The sequence below is a fragment of the Equus asinus genome, chromosome 21, assembly GCF_041296235.1.
Source record: "Equus asinus isolate D_3611 breed Donkey chromosome 21, EquAss-T2T_v2, whole genome shotgun sequence".
Classification (NCBI taxonomy): domain Eukaryota; kingdom Metazoa; phylum Chordata; class Mammalia; order Perissodactyla; family Equidae; genus Equus; species Equus asinus.
The window spans coordinates 46,851,117-46,876,677 of record NC_091810.1 but is presented as its reverse complement, the minus strand read 5'-3'; the positions used below and the strand labels follow the sequence as shown (position 1 = coordinate 46,876,677).

General features: G+C 51.5%; 1 protein-coding gene across 4 annotated transcripts in view; it reads left to right on the top strand.

The window, feature by feature from the left end:
- Positions 1-25,561, top strand: part of NISCH (nischarin) — a 34,773-nt gene that overhangs the window by 864 nt on the left and 8,348 nt on the right. For 2 of the 4 annotated variants that reach the window (XM_044754001.2, XM_044754002.2), the window contains exons 2-15: positions 1,475-1,558; positions 2,251-2,433; positions 10,682-10,730; positions 11,666-11,829; positions 12,208-12,303; positions 13,611-13,706; positions 15,689-15,841; positions 16,525-16,593; positions 17,132-17,317; positions 17,491-17,619; positions 19,255-19,368; positions 19,715-19,826; positions 24,103-24,227; positions 25,372-25,421. In XM_044754001.2, coding sequence (XP_044609936.1) covers positions 1,475-1,558; positions 2,251-2,433; positions 10,682-10,730; positions 11,666-11,829; positions 12,208-12,303; positions 13,611-13,706; positions 15,689-15,841; positions 16,525-16,593; positions 17,132-17,317; positions 17,491-17,619; positions 19,255-19,368; positions 19,715-19,826; positions 24,103-24,227; positions 25,372-25,421 — 1,610 coding nt within the window. Of the gene's footprint in view, positions 1-1,474; positions 1,559-2,250; positions 2,434-10,681; positions 10,731-11,665; positions 11,830-12,207; positions 12,304-13,610; positions 13,707-15,688; positions 15,842-16,524; positions 16,594-17,131; positions 17,318-17,490; positions 17,620-19,254; positions 19,369-19,714; positions 19,827-20,411; positions 24,247-25,371; positions 25,422-25,561 lie in introns of those variants that run through there. The other 2 variants (XM_044754005.2, XM_044754004.2) reach the window with 2 other exon arrangements.

Here is a 25,561-nt window from a genome sequence, read left to right as displayed (position 1 = left end):
ACACACACTTCAAGGCTTCGAGGGAGATGGAGGACAGAAAACGGGGGGAGTTCCAGACTGTGATGTAGGAGGAGGCCCTCCTGGTCTGGATGGGGTTGGACGCCAGGCTCTGGGCCTGGTAGACTGCTTGGCAGGGACTGGCCCTGGGGTGGGGGCGTACTGAGCACCTCCCAGCCTCCTGTCCTTTGTTCCCGGAGGCTGGGGAGTAAGTGGGGGGCTTTGGCCCTATGTTCGCTCCTCCCCCTCCGTGCTCATCCTAACCCTCCTCCTGAGGGTCATTCCTCTGGCTTTCTTCTTTCCTGGGCTGGGGGAGGGGGAGAGAAGCTGCTAGACTGGGAAGAGGGGCTGGGGGCGGATCCTGGAGCAACAGGCCGGCCCTGGAGAAATGGCTGCTCCTCAGTGGAGGCTTCAGCTGGGTTATTTTCTCCTCCCCCTTCCCTGCGTGCTGCAGAGAGGGGCGGGATACTAGGACCAGGGTGCCTCCTCCAGATGAGAGTTGAGGTCTCTGAGCTGGAGCTGACCGTCGTCCCCCCCCCCCCGGGCTGCATTCAGCTGGAGGGGCAGCTCTCAAAAGCTCCTCTCATTCCCCAGGGCTGAGCCCCTTCTCTGAATGGGTGTGGGGGATGTGGCAATCCAGGTCCACGCTACTGTTTTGTCTCCGGGTGTGCTGAGTTGAATATTACTAACACACCTAGCTTTTCCTGAACATTGGCTGCGTGTCAGGCCCAGTACAAAGCATTTTGTGTGCATTACCCTATTTGATTTTGAAACTACCAGATTTTAAGATGGAAGAACTGAGGCTCCCAGTCAGTTACCTAAGTGACTCATACATAAGCCACAGCCAGGAAATGGCAGGACCAGGTTTTAAACCCAGGTCTTCCTTGACTCCAAGACCCATTCCCTTAAGTGCCGAGCCACATTGTCTTCTTTTGGGGCTTGCTTGTCCATCACTGCCTTTCCCCCACCCTCCCATCAGCTTGTTAGTACCTTAACTCCTGGCTCAACAGCAGAATTGATAGCCACAAACCAGCTTAAAGGTTTGGAAAAGGACTTGCTTCCAGGATATTGTCAGGGCCGGTGGGGGGCTGGGGGGGGGGGTGGGAGGGAGAATACAGCAGAGAAGCTGGTCCTGCCAGACCTGGCCCTCTTCTGCCTCCTTTGGAAGGAGTGGCCTTGCCTGCAGCTCAGGTTGGATTGGGCTTTGAGTTGCCTGGAGGCTGGAGGTAAAAAACTAGAGATGGCATACTATGATAGTCACCTTTTCCTCCTCGAAGTGGGATAAAGCCACAGACTTATCCCATGTGCCTGCCAGATCCAGTGCTAGGGCCGTGGAGGTTGCTGAGCCGGGGCCTGCTCCTCAGCCGGTGTCAGGTGCAGCGGCTGGGGGACAAGGGCAGCCCAACTTAGTCCTGCAACAAGGGCCGGGGCTCTCCTTGTTGCTCAGTGGGCAAGGGCTGTCGGTTTTCCCTTTTAGGTTTACATCATCCAGGTCACGGATGGCAGCCATGAGTGGACGGTCAAGCACCGCTACAGTGATTTCCATGACCTGCATGAAAAGGTAACCCTTGAGAGCCGGGGACCCTTGTCTCGGGGCTTGGTAGCTTTTAGGTCAGGGTCCCATTGTGCCACACACTAGTTTTAGAGCAATGCCTCATGTTCTTTAAGAAACCAGTTTATTAATGTAATTGGCAAAAAACCCGGTGGATCCTGGGAGTTCACCCCTAGCATGAGATGATGTGCGAGGAGCATTTTTGAACTTCAGTTTTAAGATTGCCAGTCCCAGCTCCGGTGGGAGATGCTGGGACAGTTTCCTAGAGAGGGAACAGGTTTGAACTTGTTCCACCTGACTATTCCAGAGCCTCTACTTGAATATCTGGCTGGGATTCCATTTCTTTCTTAGCTTGTGCAGAGAGTTCCCTTTCTCTGGGTCATTTGCAGCATGAAGTTTTAAAGACAGGCCACCACCCTGATTGGTTTTCATTCTGATTTGGAAAGGATGCTAATTTTAGGGGCCTGGAGGTATTACTTATCTGAATGTCTGCAAAGTCTGCAGATGGAATTGTATTGGTATTTCTAATACTAATTGCACTTGATGAGACCAAATCCCAGGTGCACTAGTTTGAGCCCTAATCCTGGTTTCTTCTGCCAGGAGGGCCGGTGGAAGTTGGGACAAGCGCCTGCCCTTGGGCTCCTTGCCTTGTCTTGCGCACTCACGGAACTCTTGATTGACAAGCTTATGTTTTCTTATAGCTCGTGGCAGAGAGAAAGATTGATAAGAATCTCCTTCCGCCCAAAAAGATAATTGGGAAAAACTCAAGAAGCTTGGTGGAGAAGCGGGAGAAGGATCTGGAGGTCTACCTGCAGACGCTCCTGGCCGCCTTCCCGGGCGTGGCCCCCAGGGTGCTGGCCCACTTCTTGCATTTTCACTACTATGTAAGTTCCTCTTGGGTTTTCTCCTTTTCCTGCAGGCCCTCAACTGCCAAAACTCGAGGCAGCAAACCACTGTAGACCTCATCTTTGAGGAGAGGTGGGATGGAGTTTGACCCTGAGGTTAGAAAATGGAGGAACATCACCCTGGTGGGGATGGAGTGTGGGCAGAAGCATGTTCGTTGACAGATCTGTGTTACATTAGACTAACTGTGGCCACAGAGAGGTTTCCTCCACCACAAGGCATTTTGTTTAGCAAAAACATCCTGTAGGTGTTGAAGCCAGGTTTCTATCCAAATAGATGGGGATAGAATAGAAACGTCTGACACCTGGCATACACTAGGATTGAGTTGTTGGTTCACAATTCAAGACTAATTAAGGGATCAGGCTGTGTTGGCAGAATATTGCCATTCGGAGCATCCTCAGGGTCCTAGTGCTGAGACTGAGGGTAGCTCCCTTCCTCTGCTGGGAGTGGATGTCATGGAGCAGGTCTGCACTTCCTTCTGGGTGGAGGAACAGCTTTCATGGGCTGCTGGTGACGGAATGAGTTGTCATACTTGAAGGAGGGAAGTTTGGCAGTGTGAAACCAAAACAGTAAAAACAGCTAACAGTTCCACTTCGGCAAATTTATTCTAAGGAAATAATAAGGCAACTGTGGAAAGGATTTAGGTACAAAGGTGGTCCTTCCAGGGTTGTAACCAGATACTGAAGACAATCAAAAGTGCGACAGGAGAGGATGTTGTTAAAAAAATCAAAGGGTACAACTATATAATTGGATATTAGGCTGCTGGAAAAATGGTGGTGTGGCAGTGGATTTATTGACATAGAACAATAAGTCCATTGCTATATGAAAAGAGCAGGCCATAAAACAGTATGCAGAGTATGGTCCCGTTTTTATTTTTAAAAAGCTTATTTGAATATACTTATCTAGGAAACTTCTAGAAGGTTATACATCAAAATACTAGGAGTAGTTGTCTCTGGGTGATAGATATTTGGATAGTTTCCATTTAATTGTTTTCCCTTTATGTGATGAAGATGGGAAAGAATCCACTGCCTTTTCAGGCTCTCCTTTTAGGAAGAGACCTGTGGGTTGTGGTCGTAAAGGCCCAAACATATTTAAAACACAACTTTCCTGAAGTATTTTCAGAGTAAGACTTTCAGAGAAAGCTGACCCTTTCTTGGAGCGCTAGTTAGAGCCTGGAAATTAGGTGATAGTGCTAGCGTTGGGCCACCGAGCTTGGAGGGGCCGTGTGGGAAAAAGGGTGGCATTGACACGTGGCAGATGTGTACATGCTTTGAATTTTAGTTAGCACATACCAGCAATGTATGTGGTTAGCAGCCGTTTCCTGTTGTAGACTTTTTTTTATATTTCCTTATGTGAAAAGACACTTCCATTCCTTATGGGAGTCTTTCTGATAAACTTTACTGGCTAGTATTTTAAGAAACAGTGCACTTTAAGAAAGCTTTGATTAGTTATTTAAGGATAAAACTTAATACGCAGCCCATTGAAAGTACAATTCATTGCCTAAGACCTGGGCCTTTGAGAAGGTCATCTCGCTGCCTGCCTCAGGTTTGCCCACCTCTGGGCGTGGAAAGGCCTGGACTGCTGTCTGGGTGTAGGTTTGCCCGGGATGGGCCTGGGGCCAGCCCACGTCTGTGGTTCTGGTTTGAGGCGTGCTCTACTGCTTGGAGCAGTATGGACAGAGTTGAAATTACTCTTATCGAACAGGCTCCTGGGTTATATAAATCCAAGGATTTAAAAGTAATTGACTCATCATGAAATTAAGTGAGGGTTTCTCTTCCAGGGCACTATTGACATTTTGGGCTGGGTGCTTGTTGTGGGGACTGTCCTGTGCATTGTTGAGCAGCATCTCTGGCCTCTGCCCACCAGCTGCCAGTAGCACCTCTCCCACCCAGTTATGACAACCAAAAATCTCTCCAGACATTGTCATATATCCCCCTGAGGGGCAAAATTATACCTGATTGAGATACGCTAGATTAGATCTCCAAATGAGTTTGAACAAACAAAGCCTACAAGATTTGTCAGCCTTTTCTATAGACTGGGAGTGCTTAGGGAATGTTTCTTGTAACCTTTGTCCCATCAGTGTCCTTTCTGAAATTGTTACCAACATGCTCCACCTCTTGTCGGGCTGACATTGGACAGGGTAGACCCAGGGAACCCTATTTGGCTAAGTTGTGGATTGATTTTTTTAAGTTGAGATACAATTCACATATCCTAAAATTCACTCTTTTAAAGTATACAATTCCCTGGTCTCTAGTATATTCACAAAGTTGTGCATCTGTCACCACTATCTAATTACAGAATATTCAGCACCCTAAAAAGGAACCCCGTACCCATTAGCAGTCACTTCCCATCCTCCCCTGCCCGTAGCAGACACTAATGTACTTCCTGTCTCTATGGACTTACCTATTCTGGATATTTCAGATAAAAGGGATCATACAATATTTGGCCTTTTGTGACTGGCTTCTTTTACTTAGCATACTGCCAAGGTCCATTCCTAAGCATAGATCAGTACTTGGGTCCTTTTATGACTGATGTTCTGTTGTTTGAATATATCACATTTTGTTTATCCAACATCAGTTGATAGACTTTGGGTTGTTTCCACTTTTTGGCTAATATGAATAACGCTGCTATGAACATTCATATAGACGTTTTTCTGTGGACGTATGTTTTCAGTTCTGTTGAGTATATACTAGGAGTAGAAATGCTAGGTCATAGGGTAACTTTGTTAACTTTTTGAAGAACTGTAGGGGCCGGCCCTGTGGCTGAGTGGTTAAGTTTGCCTGCTCTGCTTTGGCGGCCCAGGGTTTCGCAGGTTCGGATCCTGGGTGCGGACCTAGCACTGCTCATCAGGCCATGCTGAGGCAGTGTCCTACATAGCAGAGCCAGAAGGACCTACACCTAGAATATACAACTACGTACTGGGGGGCTTTGGGGAGAAGAGGAAAAAAAAAAGATTGGCCCACAGATGTGGCAACAAAAGAAAAAAAAGAAAGAAGGAAATTATTTTCCCCAGCAGCTGCACCATTTTACATTCCCACCAGCAGTGTATATGTTCTCATCTCCTCACATCTTTGTCAACACTTGTTACTGTCCATTTTTTTTATAGTTGTCCTAGTGGGTGTGAATTAGTATCCCATTGTGGTTTGATTTGCATTTCCCTAATGACTAATGATATTGAACCTCTCTTTTTTTTTTTTTTGAGGAAGATTAGCCTTCAGCTAACATCTGCTGCCAATCCTCCTCTTTTTGTGGAGGAAGGCTGGCCCTGAGCTAACATCTGTGCCCATCTTCCTCTACTTTATATGTGGGAAGCCTGCCACAGCATGGTAGTGCCATGTCCACACCCAGGATCCAAACTGGTGAACCCCAGGCCGCTGAAGCAGAATGTGTGCACTTAACTGCTGCGCCACCAGGCCAGCCTCTCGAGCCTCTTTTCGTATGTTTATTGGTCTTTTACATGTCTACTTTGGAAAAATGTATTCATATCCTTTGCACTTTTAAAAATTAGGTTCTTTTTGTTTTTTGTTGTTGAGTTGTAGGAGTTCTTTATATATTTTGGATATTAGACTCTTATCAGAAATGTGATATGCAAGTATTTTCTCCCATTGTGTAGATTCTTTTCATTTTGTTGATAGTGTCCTTTGAAAGACAAAAGTTTTAGATTTTGATGAAATTCACTTTTTTTCCTTTGGTCATTTATGTTTTTTGGTGTCATATCTAAGAAACCATTGCCTAATCCTAGTCACAAAGATTTACAACTATGTTTTCTTCCAGGACTTTTATAGTTTTAGCTCTTCTGTTTAGGTCTTGGTTCACTTGAGTTAATTTTTGTATATGGTATGAGGTAGGGCTCCAACTTCATTCTTCTGCAGTGTGGATTTTAATGGCAATGAAAGAAAGCACTGCTTCTCTCCCCTGCCAGCTCTGAGACCGGGAATCTAGGGGCTGGTGCAGCCCTGGGTTGCTGTGAGAGGGCACTGGCCTGTTGCTGTGCTGTCTCTCTCTAGATAGCTGTGCCCTAAGACTCCTGGACCCTCAGTGACAGACCTCATCCTAGAACCCCGATGGCAGAGGTTTTCAAATTCAGTGCAATGGAATCCCACGGAGAATTCCAGCACACAATTTTGGGGCAGGACGTCTAGCTGTGGACTTGGGAGGCAGGCAGAGCCAAGGTTAGCTCCCAGCCCTGCTGCTTCCTGACATTTTATTCTAAGTCAATCATTTAACCTCTCTGTGTCCCAGTTCCTCTTTTGTGACCTGGAGGGTGATGACCCCAGGCGCTTGAGGATTGCAAGAGACTGCAGTGAAGGTAAAGGGGCTAGAAGAGCAGTGGGCTCGTGGCAGGGGCTCACCAGGTGCCAGCCAATACCACTGCCCTAGTAAGGAAAGTGCTCAGTTCTCTTCAAAGGTGGCATTTAGATCATTTTCTTATTTTAAAGCTAGTTGGCTAGAACAGAGATACTTTTTAAAATCTGAAATCGTGAGCTGTAATGGAACTGTTACCATTTTAACATTGGCTTCAACATCCGTTTTATTTCTGTCATTTGTTTTAGTTGCAAAGGACTGAGGCTGTAAATGATAACAGATTTCTTTGCAACTTACTTACAGTCTTGGAGCCCTCTTCAGTCAAAGTTTAGGCTTGAATCCCTCAGTGGGGGATTTTTAAAGTCGAATTGCTCATAATATACCTGACTCCTACTAGAATGCCTCATCACAGATGTGAAATAAAAGTTGAACAGGGACCCCTCCAGCCCTCAACGTGTGTGTGTAAACTGCACAGTGACGTGTATTGGAGTCCCTTGCTAATGCCCCACTGACACGTGCTCTCCTCACGTGTGTGCCAGCAGGAGTGTCGGGCTGCCTGGGGTTCTGCGCTGAGGGCAGGTGGGTGGGTGGTGGGGGCACCTGGTCACGGGCTCTGTGTACGCAGACATGCTCGGTCAGGATGTCGGTCACAGAGCTACAGCCCAAGGCTGCACACCGACACATTTGGGGGTCAGTGTTATAGTGTTTTTTTGTTTTTTGTTTTTTTTTTGAGGAAGGTTAGCCCTGAGCTAACTACTGCCAGTCCTCCTTTTTTTTGCTGATGAAGCCTGGCCCTGAGCTAACATCCATGCCCATCTTCCTCTACTTTATATGTGGGACGCCTACCACAGCATGGCCTGCCAAGTGGTGCCATGTCCACACCCGGGATCCAAACTGGCGAACCCCAGGCCGCTGAGAAGCGGAGTGTGCAAACTTAACCGCTGCACCACTGGGCCGGCCCCAGTGTTATAGTTTTTAAACATAGCTAATAATTTTTATTGAGGCATTAAGAATATCTTTCTTCAAAAATACCTTTCAATTCAGACATTTGTGGCGCCCTGAAGCACTTCAAGTCCCTTCAGCACAGATTGGGTGGGGCATGTGGGAAGTCCCCTTTCCCCACAGATAGCTCCTGGCAGTATCAGCAGCAGCTTAGACTGGGGGCCACCAAGGCCCCCTGTCTCCTCCTGGCTAAGGGGAGGCCTGACTGCCCACAAGGCCACAGTTTAACCAGAACACTGTCTGGGGATACAGACAAAATGCTTCTCTGACGGGACTAGTGCTCTAGATTTGAGGGCTGAGGCGTTTCTTTGTTCCTCTGTGATTAAGGATTCTCCCAAGGTGAAGATCAGCCTGGGGAACTAAGTAGATAGTGTTGCAGCAGCGCACTTCCTGTGCCCCAAAGAGCAGGGAGAGAAATTGTTACATAGTTTGCATTTTAGATTGCTCAAAAGTGAAGAGGGCTCTGCTTAGCATGAACCCTTGGCCCTCACCATCTCTCAGCTTTCCGTGTTTTCCAGAAGTTCCAGTCCTCTCCCCTTAGCAGGGCTAGTGTTGACTCCAGCTGCCTGAAGAATTGTAACTTTGAGGGTGAGGGTTGTTTGGTACTGATGGTGGGCAGGGTGCCCTGTTCCCATGTGAGGCCGGAAATACTGGGGCCGGAGAGCCCCGGGAGCTACTCTCAGGGAATTGAGGTGGGTGCATACCTATCGGCAGCCCCTGGGGGCTGCTCAGGAATCTGCGTCTTTCGAGGTTCCTCAGGTGATTCTGACTGCGGGGAGGATGGGGAAGTACCGATTTGGAGACGGGGCTTGGTTCTCAAACCTGTTGGTAGAGGAGTGAGCCTTGGATCCTTCTCAGCTCTTCCTGATCTTCAGTTCTCCGCGGCAGCCAAGGAAAATGTCGTTGAGTTTGCGTTGTTGCAAGAGGCTGAAGTTGAGCTTCCGAGGGAGCTGACGGTCCATCCTCGCTCTGGCTGCAGCCTCAGAGCTGCGCAGCCCCTCTCGGGGCCTTTTTGTACTGGACACTGCATCTTGCCAGACCGAGTCCTTGATGCTGGGGCTGTATTTGCTCATTTTTCTCCTTTGGCTTTTTGTCCATTTGTGGGGGTAGGTGAGTTATTCTCATATTATGTATAAACTGAATTTCAAGCAGATTAAAGAAATCAGCACTTTTTTAAAAAAAAGATAGCATAAAGTACTAAAAGACAAAATTAGGAGAATCTGTTTACCATCTTGGGATGGGGGAAGAGGCCCCAGAAATCATGAAGGAGAATAATCACAGATTAAACAGCAAAGACATGAAAAACCTCCCTCTATTGGGAAAACCACTGTGGACTGTGCACAAAGGTGAGGGCACGTGCTTGGGGAGAAGGTGTTTGCAGCACATAAACACCCGTTAGAATATCAATTATGTATAAAAGAGAAGAAAGAGACAAACAACCAGAGAAAAACAGGGAAAGGACACTGTCTCTCCGGCAGCCTGGTGCCATTGGAGTCCCATACCCGTGTGAGTGTCACGTCCTGGTGGCAGAGATGCTCCTGTGAGTTATGAAGGTGATTGTGCAGCCTCCATCTGCACCTGTTTATGAAAAGGCCTGTGGGCTGCCATCTGTCAGTTAGTTAAATATCTTACCTGCAGGATGTGGGGCTGAGGGCCTGGGGGCCTCTGGGGCCCTCCCAGCCCCACGATTGTACCACTTAAGTGCTGAGGCAATTGCTCTGTACACAGAAAGGCTGGCTTCAAGGCCAAGTGCTTGGGAGTGTGGCTCTGCTAGTGTGCAGCCATGTAAAATTGGAGCATTGCAGCAGTTCTGACTTCAGTTTGCTCTTCTGTGAAAAAGGGTTCAAAATAACATCAGAGTTTCGGGAGGATTGAGTGAGCCAGTACATAGCGAGAGCTCAGGCCATTGTCCAGCGTGAACTAAGACCCCAGCACATTAGCTGTTAATACAACTGAAGGCTTGTACTCGTCATGCCTCCTTGCTCACATCATTCTTTTTTTTTATTCTTTTTTTTTTTCTTTTTTTTTCCTTCCTTTTTTTTCAAAGATGATTAGCCCTGAGTTAACATCTGCTGCCAATCTTCTTCTTTTTGCTGAGGAAGACTGGCCCTGAGCTAACATCCGTGCCCATCTTCTTCTATTTTATGTGGGACGCCTGCCACACCATGGCTTGACAAGCGGTACATATGTGTGCACGCAGGATCCGAACCGGCGAGCCCCGGCCGCCAAAGTGGAACGTGGGCGCTTAACCGCTGCCCCACCGGGCCAGCCTTTATCACATCATTCTGAAAGGAAATCCCTCCCTGCCCTTTCTCGTGACCCTGGGGCTGAGTGTTACTGTTGCAGGGCTTGCAGGGATGAGCAGGTGGAAGAGAACAAGTGTTCAGTCTCTGCTAAGACACCTTTGGATCATGAAAGAAAGTGGAAATGGCCACTCTTGGGGAGGGTTGGCTCTGGGAGGGGAGGTCCTTTATCCCACCAGGGTGATGGGAGCCTCTTTCCAGAAGAAACAGGGACCTCCTCTGTTCCATGCCCTCTCCTCGGATCTCCTAGGGCTAGTCGTGGGAGCTCCTGGCTTTCTAGCCCGGTGCACTCTGCCAGTACCCTTGTGGGCTTGTCCTCTGTGCCCACCTGCTGGACCGAGTGCACCCAGCCAGTGCCCGTGTGGGCTTAGAGTTGCAGCATTAGTCTGCTTTCCGTTTTTCTTTTGAGAAGACATTTAAAATGTCCATATAACTGGGAATATTTAGTCTCCTTTTCTAAGCACCTTGATTAGTTTTAGGTTTACTCTCTCCCTCATCTTGTTGAACTTTCTGAGAGCTGTCATTGCAGCAGCAGAGGAGGTAGATAGCAGGGATTGTGCACGTCCTGGTGACTGGGGGCAGGTGGACTTTCTGACTAGGGGTTTTGTTTTCCCTGCAGGAGATAAATGGTATCACTGCGGCACTGGCTGAGGAGCTTTTTGAAAAAGGTACGTGGCCAGGGCTCCTGAAACGCGGTGGGCAACTTGGCGCAACCTGTTAGGTGGCCAGAATTCCCGGGTGGCACTGAGCTCCATCTGTTGGGCTGTGCCAAGTAAGTCCCAGCCAGGCCCCACCTCCCTGGGGTTGCCCAAAGTCCTGAACCTGGTCCACAGTCAAATCTGCCCACCTCCTTAAAGGACCCTGCAGGATCTGTTCCACAGCCCTATGGTGGAGTTGTGGGAGGTGGGTGGCAGCTACTTTCTTGGACCTGGTTTGTCCTTACCTGGAAAGGTTCAGATGGCAGACAGAAACCGAACTTGGGTCATGGCCCTGCCAGAGAGCATGTAGCTAACATGTGATGAGTATTTCCTGTGGTCTGGCCTTGTGTGCGGCATCTTACTACTTTCCCCACAAGAGGTACAGATGAGGACACTGAGGATTAGAGGCCCAGTAACCTGCTTGAGGGTACTTGACTAGAAGGGGCAGAGTGAGGGCCAAATACCTCTTTCTGGCTCAGAACCCCCGCCTGCTCTCAGGCCCTGCGCTGTGCTGGCATCTCAGGCCTACACCTAACCTCAAGGTGTCTGATCTTGGAGGTTGCAGCGTGGGTCTGTTATCCACAGTGCTGGCTCTCATCGGCTTTGTCTTGGTCCAGTGCCTCAGGTTTTGACTGAGCCTTGCCTCAGGGAAGCTCCCTGGCCACACATTCCCAGGACCCTTCCACCCTCCGTAGTCCCGTGTCCAGGGTCTGCCCTGTGCCCGTTATGAGCTCAGGAGGGCAGCTGCTTCTGCGTGCTCAGGGCCGTGGCTTTGTCCTGACAAGGCGCAGTGCACGTGAGTGCTTACCAAATGCTTGTTAAACTGTTGGCAGAGTGGGCAGACGCCCTGGCTGCCTGCCTAAGCCGGGGCCGGGTGTTCACCCTGCGGGGCATGGCCATTGCAGGGGAACAGCTCCTGGGGGCCGGCCAGGTCTTCGTCATTGGGCCCCTGCAGCTATATGCGGTCACCGAGCAGCTGCAGCAGGGAAAGCCCACATGCGCCAGTGGGGACGCCAAGACTGACCTTGGGCACATCCTGGACTTCACCTGTCGCCTTAAGTACCTTAAGGTAAAGCTGAAGCCGCTCATTTGTGGAGAGGCACTCAGTTGTGGTCACGCAGCCAAAGAACTCATTGGCTGGCAGTGCGTGTGAAGGAGACTGTGTGGGCCGTGGGGGAAAGGCCACCTTTGGTGTTCTTGGCACTGCACTTCTGGCTGTGAGCACCAGGGGGCAGTCGTGACCCAGTGTCCCCTTGCTTGAAGCTCTGCTTCAGCATGCTGCGTTGACCATAGAAGTGGTGAGTGGAGGTCATGCCCAGTCTGCCTCACATTGCCAAGCAAAGCTTCAAGTGCAGGTTGACAGCTGCTGCAGCACTGCCCCATGAACCCCTGTGAATGGGGGTGGTTGCAGCAGCATCCCTAATTCAAACCATATCTGTGGCCTCAGGTTTCTGGCACAGAAGGACCTTTTGGGACCAGCAACATTCAGGAGCAGCTACTGCCTTTCGATTTGTCTATATTCAAGTCACTTCATCAGGTGGAGGTAAGGCCCAGTGCCCCCGGCGTGCAGGCGAAGCTGGACCCTCCACAGGCATCGTCTTGCTTCTGATTGTCTGTGACTGAGGAGTGGTTTTGATGTCGGTGTCTGGACTTAATTGTGAGGCAGTGTTGCTTTCATATTTGACAGTATGTGGCAGAGTCCATCTTGGTAAGTCAGGCCCATCTGAAAGCAGAGAAGGAGGGGCACCGGCTGCTCTTGGCTGGTGTGTGTGTCTCTGCCCCTCACATGGGCAGCATTTGGACAGAGTGGAGCACCCGCGCCTGGTTCCTCTGGGCCTCCTCATTCGAGGGTCAGGCAGATGAGCAGAGGGCTTTGGGAGTTCTCTACCCTCTGGTGTGCCCCCACCTGACAAGAAGTACTTTGCATTATTCACTATTGAACTGGGTTCACGATGCCAGTTTTGTTACCAATTTGAAAGTCTTTTAAAGCCTCTGTTTCTTGGGTGTGGTTTTTGTGTTCAGCCCTGTGCTGAGCCAGCCATGGTGTGCACTCCTTGACGAAATCTTCCCAACAGCCCTGTGAAGTGGGCGCTTTTGTTCCCACGTTACAGCTGAGTTAACTGAGGCTTAGGGAGGTAAGGAAGTTTGGACAGGATCACATAGTTAATAAGGGGAAAGCTGGGATCTGGATTCAACTGAGTCTGACTCCAGAGCCTCTGTTCCATATTGGACTATTCTGCCTGCAGTGTTCTGGGCTCGTCTCAGAGGCCTTGAGGACCACTTCCCTTGATGGGAACTTGTGGTGTGTGCCTCAGCCGGTGCAGGCCAAGGAAGGACTGGAGGCTAAGAGGAGCACCCCACTCAGCCCCGGCTCGGCTGGCTGAGGCTCTGCTGGCTGGGGTCTGGGGGGGTGGAGCTCGCAGGTGGCTTGAGGGGTCGTGTTTTGGCCTGTACCCTCCCTCCCACTGCAGGAGGGCCGAGGCCAGTGAAGGGCTTGGGGAGCAGGAGGGCCCACCACACTCGCTGTGTTGAGGAGGCCCCTTGCTCCCCATCTCTGGTTTCCATGGCTCATGCTTTCTATCCACCTGCTAAGCCCCCTAGCAGCTCCTAGAAACAGAGCAAATGGAGTTCATTGTTCATTGTGAGTCTTACTAGATACTTCAGAGAATGTTTAGTTAGTGCTAAAAATTGGGAAAAAGAGAGACTTAGGGTTTGAGTAGCTTCTTGCCTCTAAGGATTCAGGTTTGCTGATGATTGTGCTCCTTTTGTGTATGGGTGACAAACACCCACTTCCTGGGACTTCTGACAGCAACAGTGCTGTTTCTGAGACACAGTTGTTTCTTGTTCCAGATAAGTCACTGTGATGCCAAGCACATCCGGGGGCTGGTCGTGTCAAAGCCCACCTTAGCCACCATGAGCGTCCGCTTCTCAGCAACTTCGATGAAGGTGAGCGCCACCTGTTTGCAGCCTGGGGACTGTCTGCGGGGCAGGGTCCTGTGCAGTAGTCCACCCACCAAGGGTAGATGTGGACACTGATGTCTGTCAGAAACCAGAGGCTGGACCTTGCTCTGGGCCTGGGCAGCCACATACTCAGGAGGGACCTCCTGGCATTTAGCCCCTGGGATGCGTTAGTTGACGTCTTCATCAAAAATCAATGCTATTAGGGGCCAGCCTGGTGGCACTGTGGTTAAGTTCACGTGTGCTCTGCTTCAGCAGCCCGGGGTTCACCAGTTCAGATCCTGGGTGCAGACATGGCACCACTTGGCAAGCCATGCTGTGGTAGGTGTCCCACATATAAAGTAGAGGAAGATGGGCACAGATGTTAGCTCAGGGCCAGCCTTCCTCAGCAAAAAGAGGAGGATTGGCAGCAGTTAGCTCAGGGCTAATCTTCCTAAAGATAAAAATCAACGCTGTTAAACAAGATATTTTAAGGAACTGGGTCCCCTCCCCACATCCAAAAAAAGTCACCTTTTTTTTGTTTTTTTGTTTTTTGAGGAAGATTAGCCCTGAGCTAACATCTGCCAATCCTCCTCTTTCTGAGGAAGACTGGCCCTGAGCTAACATCCGTGCCCATCTTTCTCTACTTTATATGTGGGACGCCTACCACAGCATGGCTTGCCAAGTGGTGCCATGTCCACACCCAGGCGAACTGGCGAACCCAGGGCCACCGAGAAGCAGAATGTGCCCACTTAACTGCTGTGCCACCGGGCCGGCCGCAAGTCACCGGTTTTTGATGAACAGATTATTAAGCAGTGTCAAGTGACAGGATGTTTATCAGTTAGATGTAAATGTTTCTCTAAGCTAAAAAAGCCCTGGCTTAGCACTCATTTGTGTATTGTTCTCTGGACTTGAAGGAGACAGGTGAGGTTATTGATATGGTGGGCCCTGTTGTTTGTATGTGAGCAACAGAAATACTCGAATTGAGAATGTAAGAGGTTTCTTTTCTATTTAGTTTTTTATGGATTGCATCTTAGTAGTACTGAAATCCTTCAGGCGCAGAAAAAGCATAGAGGCTACTTTTACAACTCACAGTGTCTGATCCAGATTTGAGTTTGGTGAAACTTGAGGTTTACTGGCTGAAAGAAGGAGGCTTGTGTTGAGAGCAAGGGTGTCGGGCAACCTTGTCCTTCTCTGAGGCTCTCCCTGCCGCCTGGCTCAAGGGGCCTGAAATGATGCGTTGAGATAGGAGAGGTCTCGTGGGCATCAAAAGTCAAGGCCAGGAAGCCGGCCTCCCTCACCTTCAGTGGTGTCCCTGCGCTCCATGCTGCTGCCCTTGTCTCTGCATTGTTGGATTTCAGCCCTTTGAAGTAATATTAAAAGGGCCTGCTATCTGCAGTGGGGACCACAGTGCCAGCTTGGAAAGCACAGTTGCCCGGAAACACTGAATTTTGACCCCTCAGCCTCTGAAATTTTATTTTATTTTTTATTTTTCCTTTTTCTCCCCAAAGCCCCCCGGTACATAGTTGTATATTTTTAGTTGTGGGTCCTTCTGGTTGTGGCATGTGGGACACCACCTCAGCATGGCTTGATGAGCGGTGCCATGTCTGTGCCTAGGATCTGAACCAGTGAAACCCTGGGCCCCCCGAAGTGGAGTGCGTGAACTTAACCACTCAGCCACGGGGCTGGCTCAGCCTCTGAAATATAAGCCACAAAAGTCGTCATCGGATAGCAAAAGACCCTTGTGGGCGTGAAAAGCATTTACTGCTGAAACAGAGCCAGAACATATTCCAAGCAGCTTTTGTATTGCTAAGCTTTTCAGTTATTTCACAATTGTTGGAACACATATGAACCAAAGTCCCAATTTAATGCAAGTTCACTTCCACATGCTAAATATGCTCAAGCCCTTCCTGAAATTTTGCAATGATTGTGCTCCCAGTGAGTGTTGCATGAGGGCCCGAATGTGGTGCTCAACAGATGTTCTTACACAGGAAGTCCTCGTTCCTGAAGCCTCGGAATTTGATGAGTGGGAGCCAGAAGGCACAGCCCTGGAAGGCCCTGTGACTGCTGTCATCCCCACATGGCAAGCGCTGACCACTCTAGACCTGAGCCACAACAGCATCTCGGAGATTGATGAGTCTGTGGTATGCTCCCAGGAGTAGGCGCCAGGGGCTTTTCCGGCCTGACCAAACCCTGAGGTTGGGTATTTAACTTGGCTTTTTCTGGAAGGACCACAGAAATCCTGTATCCAGTGGTCTGTGCGTTGCCTGCAGTTTTTAAATTACTTTCAAAATGGGATTATTTAAAATAGGTATGGTAGTACTTAGAACCAAATGAAGCATGTTAATTGGATGTACATTTGATGTAATAGAAATACAATAAGCAATGAAATCTAATCCCAAGGAGTGGAGCAGAAAAATCACTCCACAGATCCCAGATGTGCCCACGTAAGAGTGACATCCAGATGGCCTTTGGGCAATAGACGTGTGATTCCTATGTTTGTGCTTCTCGGTGGGTGTGGGAAGGGTTGAAGAAGGACGGGTGGACTTCCTTCTCTGTCTGGGTCCTTGCCATTTGTCCCTTTCGTAAGCCAAGTGCTCTGTAAAGATAGTGGGACGTGCTCAGCACTGGAGGCCCTGTGTGTTCCTGTGGACGTGCTCGCTGGGGGGGCACCGGGAAGTGGCTCTGCCTGTGGCTCTGCAGGACAGCCGGCCCAGGAGTCCATGGTTAGGAGGAGGAATCCCAGGGTGTCTGTCCACTGCGTACAGGGGCCGCATAGGGTCCAGCCTCCTAGACTAATGTTGGGTGTTGTCTTTTCTTTCACAAGAAACTGATTCCAAAGATTGAGTTCCTTGATCTGAGTCACAATGGAGTGCTGGTCGTGGACAACCTACAGGTAATTAGTGTCTTTGGAGACCGTCGCCACTTGCGGGCTTCTCACAGGGTCCCTGAAAGTTCAGGAGGCTGACTCAGCCCTCAGAGTTTGGCCATCCCCTGGGGTTTTGTCTCACAGACTCACAAAAGGTGTCTGGGTGCACCAGAGGTTTGCAGGGGCAGAGGCTGCTGCCATCCCTTTAGGGTCCCAACAATGCACTGAGCGATTATTGCTCTGGTTCCAAAGGGTTAGAAAAGATGCCTAAGTACAAGTGGAGTGTGATGAAGATGATGCAGCTCCATCGTGAAGATGGCCAGCCTCGTTTTCACAGCTTGCACCTACCCTGAGGGCCACACTGCCTCTGGAGGGGGTGCCACTGGGCTGGGGCGTTTGCAGGGGAGAAGAGGGGCTTCCCTCCCATGTAACGGTCTGAGGGAATGGAGCCGACCTACGGAACTGGTCATTGTAGGTCGGAAGGCCCCTCGCACCATTAGCCTAGGTCCCCTTTCTTTGGAGCCTTGACCTGAACCACTTTACCGTCTTCTTGATGCTGCCGCAGCACCTGTACAACCTCGTGCACCTGGACCTGTCCTACAACAAACTCACCTCTTTGGACGGGGTTCACACCAAACTGGGGAACATCAAGACCCTGAACCTGGCGGGCAACCTCCTGGAGAGTCTGAGTGGCCTGCACAAGCTCTACTCCCTGGTCAACCTGGATCTCAGCAACAACAGAATCGAACAGGTGAGTCACGTCCCAGGAGGATCTCAGGGTTCTGGAATGACTATGCCTTGGTGTTTAACACTTTAAGGAAGAGTGGGAAGCTTCCTTTCATTTAAAAGAGGCCAGCAAACATATTGTCATGTTGCTGAAGTGTTAAAAAACGGACAAGGCGAATGGAACTCGTGCCTTTGCAGATGGAGGAGGTCAGGAGCATAGGCAGCCTCCCGTGTCTGGAGCACGTGGCTCTGCTGAACAACCCTCTGAGCATCATCCCTGACTACCGGACCAAGGTGCTGGCTCAGTTTGGAGAGAGGGCCTCTGAGGTAAGCTGCCGGGGTTGCCAGGCTCAGCTCCCTCCAAGAGACAGTCCGTATCTTCACAGGCAGAGCCTGCCTACTGCAGAAGAATGTCCCCGCCCTGGAGGCCCTTTCAGTTCTGGGAAGTCTGCAACTTCCCCAGGAAAAGACTCCCTCCTCCTCCCACTGCTGTCCTGTTGGGGCTGCTAGCCGCCATGCTTCCCCCAGGAGGGCTCCCACGAACCAGCAGGCACAGACTGAGTGTAGAGGGACTATCTTGATCTTTCTTTTTTTTTTAGGAAGATTAGCCCTGAGCTAACATCTGCCAATCCTCCTCTTTTTGCTGAGGAAGACTGGCCCTGAGCTGGCATCTGTGCCCATCTTCCTCTACTTTATATGTGAGACGCCTGCCACAGCACGGCTTGCAAAGCGGTGCCATGTCTGCACCCAGGATCCGAACTTCCGAACGGGCAAACCCCGGGCCACCGAGAAGTGGAACGTGCGAACTTAACTGCTGTGCCACCGGGCCAGCCCTGTCTTGATCTTTCTAAAAAGTAGCATTGTTGGGGCCGGCCCGGTTAAGTTCGCACGTTCCACTTCTCCGTGGCCTGGGATTTGCCGGTTCTGATCCTGGGTGTGGACATGGCACCGCTTCGCAAGCCGTGCTGTGGCAGGCATCCCACATATAAAGTAGAGGCAGATGGGCACAGATGTCAGCTCAGGGCCAGTCTTCCTCAGCAAAAAGAGGAGGATTGGCAAATGTTAGCTCAGGGCTAATCTTCCTTAAAAAAAAAAAAAAAAATTACATTGTTTATTATAGGCAAGGGTCAGAAATAAGATATTTAAAACTATCAAGTTTCCTGGACAACTTCTGGCTATAAAATCTGACTACAAATCTAAAGGATTTGCCCACCTTTGCCAGTCTAGCCCAGCCTAGTATCTGCTGCCTGCGTGTGTCTAGCCACCTGCCACCATGCCAACCAAACAGGTACTGAGCCAGGTTCACCTGTCTCCTCAGCCTTGAGCAGGCATCTCCGCCATCCTCCCCAATCCCAGGACAGAACATACCTGGGGGTCTGTTTGCATCCTTTCCTCGCCTTACCTCACCTCCCCACCAATCTCCTTTGGGCCCCAAGTGCCCCTTTCTCCGTGCTGTCACCAAGACAGTGTTGACAGGACTTCCCCTCCCTGGCCCTAGACCTTGGGAGGCTCCCTCGCCACATGGGGCTGACCCTTGGGACCTTGCCTCATTGGACCACACTGCCACCCTGCACTGCCCACCAGCCCACAGCTCCCTCCTGCATTTGCAGATGGGGGTCCAGGCCTTCCCCTGGCTCTTTGCTGATCTGAGTTCTGCCATAACTGGGGGCTTAGTTCAAGTTACCACCTTCCCCTACTCTCAGCCACCCAGGAGGCCTTCCCAATGGACCCTACACCCCTGCCTCCCCTTCTTGGAGAGGACTCCCAGAGGTGGACCAGGCAGCATGGGACCTACCTGGGCTGCTGCGAGGAGCTTGCCCGTCACTTTGTGGGTCTGAGGAGCTCACCTCCCAGCAGGCAGAGCCTCCCAGGGCCTGGCCCTCACCTCACCAGGGCTCTTGCCATTCTGTTTCTGCCGTTCTTGCTGGCGCTTACACTGATGGCGATTTCTGGACTCTGTAGGTCTGTCTGGACAACACAGCAACCACAGAGAAGGAGCTGGACACTGTGGAAGTGCTAAAAGCGATTCAGAAAGCCAAGGAGGTCAAGTCCAAACTGAACAACCCAGAGAAGAAGGTGGGTCTTTGTGTGGGAGGCGGGAGGAGCAGTGAGGAGCCTGCCAGGAAAGAGCTGGCTCGCGGTAGAACTGGGCCCAGGGAGTGCTCAGGTCCCCCGACTCCTGGCTGCACCCCTCCAAGGCTACATGACCTTGGACAAGTGATGCCCTGTAGTGTTCTCATCTGCAGGATGGGGGCAGTGATAGTACCTGCCGCATGGTGTTGCTGAGAACTAGGCAAGACTGCCTTCACTATCACTGATGTTTGTGAGAACCACCAGGTTTCTCCCTCCTCACCCCTGGTGATGTTCTGTTCTTCCTGATCTTTCTTTTCTCTCCCGCGCTGACTCGAGCACTCTTCTTCAGGTCGGTGAGGATTCTCGTCTCTCAGCTGCCCCCTGTGTCAGACCCAGCGGCTCCCCTCCCACCGTGGCTCCCACGTCTGCCTCCCTGCCCCAGCCCATCCTCTCCAACCAAGGTAATCGTGTATGTATCTTTTCTGCCAAGCAGAGCCACATGGGCCCTGCCTGGGTCCCCTGGATGGAGTCAGGGAGAGATGTTGGCACCTGCTCCTGACAGGGTTCAGATACAGGGAGGGTGTGGTGCTGTCTGGAGGCCAGCTCCTCTTGGGGTGGTACACAGTGGGGGTACCTGGCCTGATTACAGCTCTGTCGTTTGCTTAGTGAGGACCCCCAATTTCTCTGACGCCCATGTCCAGTTCCTCTAGGATACCCTAGGTGTGTAAACGGGCCCTGAGGCCCCTCTTGAACAGTCTCAGGGCTGCTGCTCATAAGGACCCTGCTCCCCCGTGGGGAATGTGGGTGGATTGGCTCCTCGTTAAGGGGAAGCCAGGCCTTATTAATTTCCTGAGTCGGGTGCCCTGATTCCTGCGTGGGGAGCTTTCTTTTATCATCGCCTCATCTCTGTGGCTCTCGTGGTATGAACCATCCCCAAACACTGTTTGTGGGGCCAAGATGGGCTGTCTGTGGACCCATGGAAGACCAATCCCTTTCACCTGCCCACTGTCTTAGCGTTTTCAAAGGGCTTTCACCTCTGAACCCAGGCATCCTCGGAGATGAGTGAGTGAAGCAGGTCCCATGAGAGTGTCTGCTGGCCCGGCCCCCACGGAAGAGGGGAGGGTGTGCCGTCCCGAGTGGAGTCGAGGCTCGGGACACACAGGAAAGAACGCCGCCCGCCCGCCCGCCCGGGCTCCTGGAGACGCAGAACTTGGTGTGAGGTCTTGGGAAAACAATTTGACCCTATGTTTCAAGAGCCAGAAAAATGTTCCTACCCCTTGACCTGGTGACCCCACTGGTGGGGACTTTATCTTAGTGGGATAAGATAACGGGAAGGAGGAGGTGAACTGCTCACTGCAGCATTATTTATGCTAGCAAAACATGGGACGTGACAAACACCAGCGGATGACACGGGGACTGAGCTGTGGTGCCACAACACTGCAGCCGTCACCGCAGAGAGGGAGACTGGGCAGGAAGAAGGGAGAAATGCTTACGTTAAGTCCAAAAGCCCGCCACAGGGCGGCGCACCCAGGTTTCAGCCGTGAGCTGTGAGTGAAGTTGTGGGAACGGCTGGTGATGGGAGGCGCCAGACTGACTGTCCATTTGCTTTTGTAACACTCTTGACTGAGAAATTTGGGGGTTATTTTCTTACATAAAAGGAGAAGGGGATTTGTATCGCTGTGAAGATGCTCCCCTGACCCTGTCTCCTGGCGCAGGCCCGAGCCCTCTCCAGGCCCTGCACCGGCAGCCCCATGCTGCCCCGTCATGGCACTATCGAGCCTGTGGAGGAACTGCATCACTAGACTTCTGGGAGACAAAGAGATGCCACTGGTCCTCGAGGCCAGGCCCCAGAGGGTTCTCAGTCAGCGTGTTGAATCACTGAGTGAGTGAGTGTGTGAGTGAACTGACCAGTGGAGAGCAAGCTGGTAAAGAGCAGGAGTGGGCGGGCTGAGCTAGCATCGCCCCAAGGCCACAGCTGCAGGCAGCCCCCACTTCAGTGGTGAAGCCTCTGTACCAGCCAGGCCCAGGCCTGGCCCCCCTCCCTGCCCCCACTCCTGGGGACACAGCACACAGTGGCTCACCGTAGTCCGTCCGCCCTTTCCCGGCTACTGGACATTTAGACGTTGTCTCCAGATTTGCACCTCTTATAAATAAAACTGCAGTGGATGTCTGTGTGTGCACATCTCTTTCCTTTTTATGAGAAACAACAAAGGTCGGGCCCCCGTCTAAGCACTCTCCTGGTGTCCCCTGTCCCATCCTCTGAGTGGCTGTTTCTGACCACTTATTTGTTCGGACCACTGTCCAGGAAGGAAGCAGAGAGACTGTCCCTATCCAGATTTCTTTGGCTCCACACAGGGCTGGGGATGTGGGGAGTGGCAAGAAAACTTTGCTTTTTTCTCGCTAATGTGAGAGAATCCACAGATGTTTGTGTTCAGCTGTGTGCTACTGGATCTTACCTGGATGGACAAGGATTTCTTCCGAGTGGGAGCGGCTTTGCTCCCAGCCTGGTTCTGTAGAAGTGAACATATTGTGGATAAACTGGGTGCTCAGAGGCCTGCCTGAAGGGGTCGCTGTCCAGTGAACACCAGGCCACTGTCATCCCAGGAGCTGTTAGCCAGCTTGTTGCAGCTCTGGAGGGTGTGACTGATAGTGGCTGATGTGCAAAATGCCAGGGTTGGTTCTCCAGCCAGGATTGGAGGCTGAGAGGAGGCCAGAGAGAAGTGGCTAGGAGCAGGCACCTGGGGGTCGGTCAGCTGAGTTTGCACTGCAACTTCCCTGGCTGTGTTCCCTCAGGCAACTTGTAGCCTCTCTGAAGCTCTGTTTTCTCGGCTGTAAAGTGGATACTCTCTACTTCATTGATTCTAAGATGCAGACATTCCCAGCTTGTGACTTCTCTGAAATTGAGATGCCTCTTTCAGTCAGTGGCGTCTTATAGTTGCTGTCATCCAGCTGGTATTCGTGATGGAGTCATGTGAAAACCTTCCCTGGACGCCTTCTGCTAAGACCAAGATGGCACCACCGCCCTGCATCTTAGACTCGATGAACTGTGGTAAATGACGAGAGCTGTGCATGAGCTAATCGGGCGAAGCGCTTAGCACTGCTCCTGGCTGGTCGGAAGTGGTCCGTGAGGGCTTCCTCTTTCCGAGTCCTTGTTGGGGGCTTTCGAGCTGACCAGGACAGTGCCGTTGAGGAACTTGGAGCCTCTTGGGGAGCTGAGGTGTATGCCCAAGGGAGAACAGAGCAGAATGACTTGAGGACGTTTGTAGAAGGGAGAGGTATGTCTAGAGCAGACAGGGCTTTGCAGCAGAGGTTGTGTGTGAGGTGAGTCTCAAAGGATGAGGAGGATCCAAGCATGTGGGGGAGGAGAGAGCAGTGCGCTTCATGCATGGCTGTGTGCTGGCTGCCCTTCCTGCCTGTGCAAAGCCCCTGCTGAGGGCGCGTGTCTGGGCTTGGGCCATCTGCCTGCCTAACCCATGAGTACAGGACCTGGGCTGCATGAGTTGTCCTATCCCCTGGCAGCAGCTGAGCTGGATAAGGGTCTGTGACCTCTGGAGGAACTCTGAGGGCCCTGTGTCATTTCATTGGGCCTTGGTGACTGGTGGTAAAGCCAGGCTGTGGAGGCAAGCCCTGGGCTCCTCTGGACCTCTGCAAAACTGGGGCTTGATGCCCAGTGTTCACCCACCTAGCCGCCTTCGGAAAAGGCCTTACACTCCTCCAGTCTAGGAAACCTCTGGAGTGAAGTCATGGGCCCAGATGTGCTGTATTCATAAAGCAGCCTGAGCAGGGTTTAAAAACACTGTGTTTCTGAGCTGCGTGAGTCAGAGTACACTGTCCATAGGAGGTGGCCCAGAAGGGTCAGCGAGGTGTGTCCTTCGGGAAGCAGGCCACAGGTGCCAGGCATGGGTTGTGCTCGCCAGCCCTGGAGAAAAATGGAGCCTGCAAGAAGGCCCAGCCTTCCGGTGAGGCGTCCTGTGCCCTCGTGTGTCTGCGAAGCTCCACAGAGATAACAGGTTGGCAGGGTGGGGCCACATTCAGGCATTTCCCCGGAAAGAGGCTCTAGGAGTGAACATGTTTAAGGCTCTTGATGGACATATTGCCAAACTGCTCTTCCGACGGGCGGGCCAGCTCACGGCCTGGTGCCCACCTCTGCCCAGTCGGGCCAAGTCTGGGCTGTGCAGGCAGTCTGACCTTTGCCAAAGTGAGAGACAAAATATGTCCTTTTCAATTGGCCCTTCTGTGATCACTTGTCGGGGGGAGCATTGTTTCATATGTCGTATCCGTCGGTATTCTTTTGTGGAATGTCTCTCCATTCTTTGCTGTCTCCTAATCGGGTTTCCAACTTTCTTCCTCCATTTTTGTTATCTTTAAGAGCCTTTTATAAAGTCTTTGTCAAATATTGCAAGTACTTTTTTCTCATTTCATTTGATTTTGATTTATCTTACGTTTGTTTTTTTTTTACTTGAAGGTTAGTTTTTATGTAATCAAACCTCAATTTCTTCATTTAGGTTTAGCCTTAGAAATTCTCTCCCTAACCTGAGATTGGATGAGCAGTCATTTGTTCTTTCTTTGAGTTATTTTAAGATTTCAGTTTTAACATTTTCTTGTGTAATCCATGTGACTGGGTTTGGGGGTCTGACTAGGCCCAGCCGTGCCAGTAACCCGAGGGCTCAGCCAGTCTGTTGAAAGGCCGCTCTCCCCGCCCCGCCTGCCCCACCCGCCCATCCCTGGTCTCTCCAGGAATCATGTTCGTGCAGGAGGAGGCCCTGGCCAGCAGCCTCTCATCCACTGACAGTCTGACTCCTGAGGACCGGCCCATTGCCCGGGGATGCTCTGATTCCCTGGAATCCATCCCTGCGGGACAGGTAACCCCCCCCCTCCTGCTTCTGGGCATGGTTACCTCCACGGGTGACTCTTCCACCACGGCTGGCTGGAAGTAGGAGGTGGCCTGGCTGGAGTTGTGGCGGATGCTGCCAGCGCTTGGTGCTCTCTGCTTTGTGATTAGGGTCAGTGTTCAGCCTCCCTATCCCTCTGTCTCTGTCTGTCTGTCTCTCTCTCTTTGGATGGGAACAGATATTTCTCTCTCAGCCTTTCACTGGGCCCTCAGGGGCAAAGCCAGATGACCCTTAGGCCATGTGAGCAGACTGCCCTGGGGAAAGCAGTTCAGAAGGCTCTTGGGGGCTTGTTTGGGTTCCAAACCCGTCAAGAAGTCTTTCTCCCCTGCTGCCTGGCACCCCCAGGCCATTCTGCCTCTTCCCACATGTTGCCCTGGTAGTCTGGGATGCACTGTGACTCCAGCACCTCCTCTGTGGCTGGTAAGGGTTCTGGAGCTTCTTCCTGTGCCCTGGGAAGAGAGAGGCGGAAGGCAAGTGTGGTGTGAGTGGCTTATTTGCCGTGTGTGTGGGAAGTGTGCTTGGTAGCTGGCCTCTCTCCAGCACCAACTCTGTTCAACAACACCGGGTCGTGTCTGTGTGATTCTGGGACAGTTTGCAGAGTTCTTGCTCTGTCCCAGCACTCCGCAGCACGCTCTCCCTTCACTCTCCCAAGGTCACGCAGTAGGAGGCTCCGAGCCCTGGGTCTTCTCCACTGTCCAAAGACCATTGGGAGGGCCTTACCAGGCACTTGCAGCCTCTGCTCATCGCATCCTCTGCTAGCCAGTTACCAAATTGGTAGATTGTCCATGTGGACCCTCCAGGGTGGCACAAGGAGCACGTGGATGCCAGACCCAGAGGCAGAGACTGAGCTGCAGGGCAGTGAGAGACTGGCTCAGGGATTGGGAGCGTGGGCTGGGGTCAGGCAGACATGCGTGGGAATCTCAGCCCTGCTGTGCACTGGCACGATAAATGGTGAGTCTCTCTGTCTCCGGGCCCCAGAGTCCACCGGAGTGGAGCGTCCCACAGGGCGGCGAGGGAGGGTGGGGAGCCTGGCTCAGGGTGGGGTCCAGTGCCCAGTAGATGCCAGGGAATGGTCGCAGCAGGCGGATGCTGACCGCGTTTCCTTCTCTGTCAGGCACCTTCCGAGGATTTAGGGGATGTGCCGGGAGCCGTTGGCGGTGCAAGGTAAGGAAGAGGCTGAGGAGGCGTTCTGGGCCTTCCACATACACTCAGCCGTGGGCTAGTGATGACCAATTGGATTTTGTTAATAGTCTGTTCACAGAACTCCTTCAGAACTATTTCTGCCCTTAAACAAATAAACAGAT